This window comes from Silene latifolia, chromosome Y, assembly GCF_048544455.1.
Source record: "Silene latifolia isolate original U9 population chromosome Y, ASM4854445v1, whole genome shotgun sequence".
NCBI classification, from domain to species: domain Eukaryota; kingdom Viridiplantae; phylum Streptophyta; class Magnoliopsida; order Caryophyllales; family Caryophyllaceae; genus Silene; species Silene latifolia.
The window spans coordinates 288,180,907-288,186,687 of record NC_133538.1 but is presented as its reverse complement, the minus strand read 5'-3'; the positions used below and the strand labels follow the sequence as shown (position 1 = coordinate 288,186,687).

Here is a 5,781-nt window from a genome sequence, read left to right as displayed (position 1 = left end):
AAAGTTGGAAGTGTGGAGCGGACCTTAGAGACTCGTGGGTTCAGCCGAGCGGGAGTAAGACCGAGTATTTGAGGTGTCGGTTCACTAAGGTGGCGGGGTTGAGATCGACAGAGGCGGGAGTATTATTTTCGATGGGAATGTTGTTGAGGGTTCGGATTTCTTCGGATATCTAGGATCTATTATTCAAAAAGATGGGGAGTTAGACGGAGATGTGGCTCACGGAATTAAAGCGGGATGGTTGAAATGGAAGAGTGCTTCGGGGTTTCTATGCGATAAAGATATGCCCCAAAGATTAAAGGGAAAATTTTATCGCACGGCAATTAGGCAACGCCTACTTTACGGCTCCGAGTGTTGGGCCGTGAAACATTGTCACATTCAAAAGATGAGTGTGGCGGAGATGCGCATGTTGAGGTGGATGTGCGGACATACAAGGAAAGATCGGTTAAGGAATGAGGTGATTAGGGAAAAGGTAAAAGTGGCGCCAATAGAGGACAAGATGATGGAAAACCGATTAAGATGGTTTGGTCATGTGAGAAGGAGACCTATGGGCCTTTTGATTAGGAGGCCGGAGACTTGGAGAAACAGAAAAAGGTCCTTAGAGGCGAGAGGAAGACAGAGAGGACATGGTTGAGAGTGATAGAAAGCGCGATATGAGAGTTATGGGGCTGGAGGAGAGTATGGTGACGGAGAGGGCACAATGGAGGAAAGGATACATGTGGATTTTTAGTATTTGATGTTTTTGATGATTTAGTGTTTTTTATTCATTTAATTTAAAGAAATTAATTTATTTATTTTTCTCTCCTTTATTACACACTTTTTCAACAACCACTTTCTTATAGTTTTGACCTGGTTCATTCCGGATCCTTAACTCTATTTCGGTTTTTAAAAATCGCTTTAATCTTTTCTCTCGATTTAAATTTTAAGTTTTTATAAAAGAAAGACGGAATTCGATTTTAAAACCTCTAAGTTCACCTTGACTTTCCATTACATTTTCGTTCTCCCTTTTTGTTTTTCATCTTCCCTTTTTATTCGCATTTTGAGGCGTGCGTTCACCCATGGACAGTTCGAAAGGATGATTCATGTCAGCCGACCCCAAATCATTTTGGGATTAAGGCTCTGATGTTGTTGTTGTTGTGAAAGGTTGAGTCCGTGAGGGAAGCGAATTGTGGACTTCGATGAGTTAAGTTTGCTTAATGGTGTTGCTTAAATGTTATTCTTGGCTGATTTGACCCCTTTGAATCCCCAGCTACTATCTGAATTTTGGCATTGGAATTCCTGGAAACCTGAGTGGAGCTAGTTATATCGATGCGCAGTCCTATACTGTTCACTTGGTTACTTGCTGAGGAAGGTGGTGATGAGTCACAGGCTAATGTCAGTAGTATACATGGAGGCATAAGTGTCCTGTAAAGGACGAGAATACGGTACAAAAGAGCAAGGATGAGCTTGAGTTCCTTGAAATCAAGTTTATTGAACATGATTGACATCCAAAGTTGCAATCTTCTGGTTTAGGGGAAGATATTTACATGAGGTAACTGATGTGAGACAGAGAGTTAATGCGTTAATGCTCTCTGGTTGGCTCAAATACCTCCCTTTTCTGATTGTGGGAACGACAAACCCATTAGCTGTTAGACAGAGAGTTGATCCTTACTCTTGTTTTGATAAGTTAAATGATGATTAAGTAAATTTGATTTATAAGGCCTGATTTTTTCAACTTTACTCCAGGGACATTGAATTGGAAATTAATAAGTTAAATTGCGATTGAATGTATCTATGGTGTAAATTAGCTGAACAGTTCATTTATTCATTGTTTATATTGTTAGTCGCTTATTAGAAAAACATAAACATGCCAATGTCGTTATATTTAATTAAAGAAAGAAGGGACTGAATTTATACGGATGAGTTCATTGTTTGATACTGTGGTGCGTTGGTCGCTGATTTCAGTGCCTAGTTCAGTATTGGTAACTCAAATTGTGGTGGGATAACCGAAGTGATGGTGCACAAGTTAAGTCGGGTTTCGATTCCGAGTTGAAGGCAAGCAATGAATGACGCCAGGTTTAGTCTGGACTGGTGGTGAGCATGGCGACACGGCAGAAGCAGGAGCGGTTAATTCCGAAGCAACGCTAAAAGTTATGGATTTTGACGAACTGATGGTGGGCAACCATGGCGGCTTTGTTTCAATTCCGAGTTCGCAACCAGGAGTTGCTGTTCTTATTTATTTTTTTCTTGTTTTCGCAACCAGGCGGGGAAGGGGAAATTGGCATTATTGATTTTGTTTTGGATAAAATCCAACTTGGAGGGCAACCATGGCGGCTTTGTTTCAATTCCGAGTTCGCAACCAGGAGTTGCTGTTCTTATTTATTTTTTTCTTGTTTTCGCAACCAGGCGGGGAAGGGGAAATTGGCATTATTGATTTTGTTTTGGATAAAATCCAACTTGGACAACTGAATTTGTCGAGCTAGGATAAATTTTTAACTCATGGATATGAATTGTTATTCAAGGCGGAGTATTTTGGTTGTATACAAATGAAGTAGTGAACCTTCTTTTCAACTTGGACTTCAATTGAAACTCTTTTACACCTTGAAATGTAGTAGCAGTTTGATAGTAGGAGTCGTTTAGTTGATCAAAGAACTTCAATTTCCTAAGAACTTGCAATTCATAGGAATTAAGTTTCATCATCTAATTCGGGTGAATTTGGCAAAATTGTTTGGTTGTCCATGTAGGAATTAAATTCCACAGGAACTTCCAATGACCAATGAGGGAGTAGGTAAGCCACTTCCCACATCATGTAGGCATTGGAAGTTCCTGAGAAGTTCTAATTCCTACATTCTCCCCAAAAAATGGCAACCAAACAACCTTCTTTTTTTAAAATCATGGGATTTTCTAATGTCTGTGTTTTTCAAGTGGTAACCAAACGATAGCAATTTTATTGTTTTGGACTCAAGCCTTTGTTGGTTCTTTTTTTAGTAGTTTGATAGTCTTATTTATTCAATTTGAAATTAATTGTATGGGGAGTTTGATTCTTGCATCGGAATGTTTGTATTATCAATGTGGCTTGAGTTATGAGCATTGATCAAATATGAACATATCTTTAGTATAACTATATAAGTGCTTATAATGCCATCCATTTGGATCATATCGTGTATGTGTAGCCAGTATTTTTGCTAAAAATAGCTTGGAATTAATTGTGACTATATTTAAGCAAGACAGTCATCATTTTTTTTATTCAATAACATCATAATAACACCACAATAACATAAAAATAACACTACAATAACACCACAATAACACTACATTAATATTACAATAACATTAGAATAACAGTACAATAACACCAGAATAACACAACAATACCACGTGTTATTGTAGTGTTATTGTAGTGTAACAAAAAAAAGGAAAAAAAGGACAAAAAAGAAGAATAACAGGTATTAATCGGGAAAAAAAAACCTGGAGTAACATGTGCTAACACAAAAATAAAATAAAATAAAAGGTAGCATAATGAGAAAACTAGAGGTTATTTGTGAAAAAAAAGGTAACATAATGAGAAATAAAAAAATAAAAAATAAAAATAAAATAAAATAACATGTTACAGCGGTGTTATTCTGGTGTTATCGTGGTGTTATTCCGGTGTTATTCTATTACTAGATTTTGTGCCCGTGCGTTGCACGGGTTTTAAATTTGTCCTTCCTCTAATTGTTAAGACCTTTTAATATCATTTTGAATTATACGTAAAAGTTGTATTTCTTTTTTTTTTTGGTGAAATGTGAAAATTATATTAATAATTAAGATAAAGTCATACATTCACCAATAGACACAAACATAGTAACCCTACTATAAACTGCTAACCATCTAACAAATTACATCCTAGGAGACCAACTCATACATTGATACTTAGAAGTCCACTTCCATTGCTGACCTCTACTTTGCACTATTTGTTGCACTGAATTAACAACACTTGCAGGAGAAGGGAGGTAACAGTCCACCCTGCACACATTACGGACCCTCCACAACTGATACACCAAAGCCAACACCGCAGCACAGACAATCCTTTTTTTCATGATAGACCTGCATCTCCAAGAGCTACACCACTCAAGTATCCCACAGCCAGGCAAAGCCACATCCAACCAGACTTTAAGCAAAGCCCAACATTGGCTACTGAATTTGCAATGATATAGCAAATGAGAATGATCTTCAGCATGGTCCAGACACATATCACACGTACCATCCTGAATAACCCCAAAACGTACTAGTCTATCCTTAGTGAGTAGTCTACCTTGGATAGCTAGCCATCCAATAAACGCATGCTTGGGCATATTGAAACGATTCCATACAACAGGATGCCAAGGAACCTTGACCTGATCACCTTGAAGCCAAATGTAACCCTCAGAGATAGTATATCTCCCTACATTAAACCTCCTTTGCCCATTACAGTAGGCAGGTTTAAGTTGCTCCTTGACCAGCAAAGCTTCCTCCATGTCCACTTGAACTAACAGTTGGAACATAATCCATCCAATGCTGGTCTTTAATATACATGTGATTCACCCATCGTATCCATAAGTGATCTGCCTTCATGGCAAGCCACCATACATACTTGCCAAGCATAGCCACATTCCACATTTTACAGTTAATAATACCAAGACCACGATTTTTTTCCAAAGTGTACCTTAGTCCATGCTACGGGGCGGTTTTGAAATTCCTCGAACCACTCCACAAATAATTTCGACAAATAAGCTCTATTCTGTCCATCACGATCACGGGAATGAGAAAAATACGAGCCCAAAACGTGGGCAAAATGTGAGAGAACAGCCTGAACAAGGACAAGGCGACCAGCATAACTGAGCTTTCTAGCTCCCCAACCACGAATTCTCATTACCACTCTCTCCACAAGCCTGGAACAATCCCCAACAACCATTCTCTAATAAGAAATGGGAATGCCCAGGTACCTGAATGGAAAAGACCCTTCTCTGAAGCCTGAAACCCTCATCACATACTGACTATCCTCATTGCACATACCATTAAAGTAGATATCAGATTTTTCTCTGTTCATTACCAGTTCAGAAGCCTTAGAGAACGTAGCAAAAGCTCTCAGAATGGTGCATATAGACTGTTTATCTCCCCTACAAAACATGAGGAGGTCATCCGCAAAACACAAGTGAGTAAGCTTGAGTGCTCTACACATGGGATGGTAATTGAACTCCAAGGAACTTGTCACATAATTCAAAATTCTACTGAGGTACTCCATGCTAAAGGTAAACAGGAGAGGAGACATAGGATCTCCTTGTCTGATCCCTCTTTTCCCCTGAAAGTACCCAATGTAGCTCCATTAAGAGACAGTGTAAACCAGGGAGTAGAAATGCACTCCATAACCCATTGAATCATCTTTTGAGGGAACTCCAGAGCAACCAACATCTGCCTAATGAACTCGCATTCAACAGAGTCGTATGCCTTCTTGAGATCCACCTTCATTAAACACCTAGGAGAACAAGCTTTCCTTTTGTATTTCAATTACTCAAATAAGATACTCCGTATAAATCTTCCTATTCTATTAATTTGAACACATTTCAATAAAGTTTCTTTCAATAAGGTACTCCGTATAAAATGAAAAAAGTGACGTCTTCTAACTTCATAGATAACCTTTTTTTATGCATGAGAACGATGATGAGAAATATGGATCAGTATGTACTTAATAACTGTCAAATATATCTACTTCAAAGATCAAATAATATGGATACGATGGCTCACGCTCACCGTAAACATTGAGTTAATGGACGTATAGTAAACAAA

General features: G+C 38.3%; 1 protein-coding gene across 1 annotated transcript; it reads right to left on the bottom strand.

Moving 5' to 3' along the window:
* Nucleotides 1-3,854: 3,854 nt before the first annotated feature.
* LOC141630874 (uncharacterized) lies at nt 3,855-5,463 on the bottom strand. Its single transcript, XM_074443620.1, has 4 exons — nt 5,365-5,463; nt 4,941-5,296; nt 4,661-4,886; nt 3,855-4,517 (listed from the first exon to the last, which is right to left on the bottom strand). The coding sequence occupies exons 1-4, from the start codon at nt 5,461-5,463 to the stop codon at nt 3,855-3,857; spliced, it is 1,344 nt and encodes a 447-aa protein (XP_074299721.1).
* Nucleotides 5,464-5,781: the final 318 nt, after the last annotated feature.

Coding starts and splice junctions, on each gene's coding strand:
- LOC141630874 (XM_074443620.1), bottom strand. CDS start 5,463: ATGAAGGTGGATCTCAAGAAGGCATACGACTCTGTTGAATGCGAGTTC. Junction 5,297..5,364: donor CTCAAAAGATGATTCAATGG/GTTATGGAGTGC, acceptor GGGTACTTTCAG/GGGAAAAGAGGGATCAGACA. Junction 4,518..4,660: donor GCCCCGTAGCATGGACTAAG/GTACACTTTGGA, acceptor TGTATATTAAAG/ACCAGCATTGGATGGATTAT.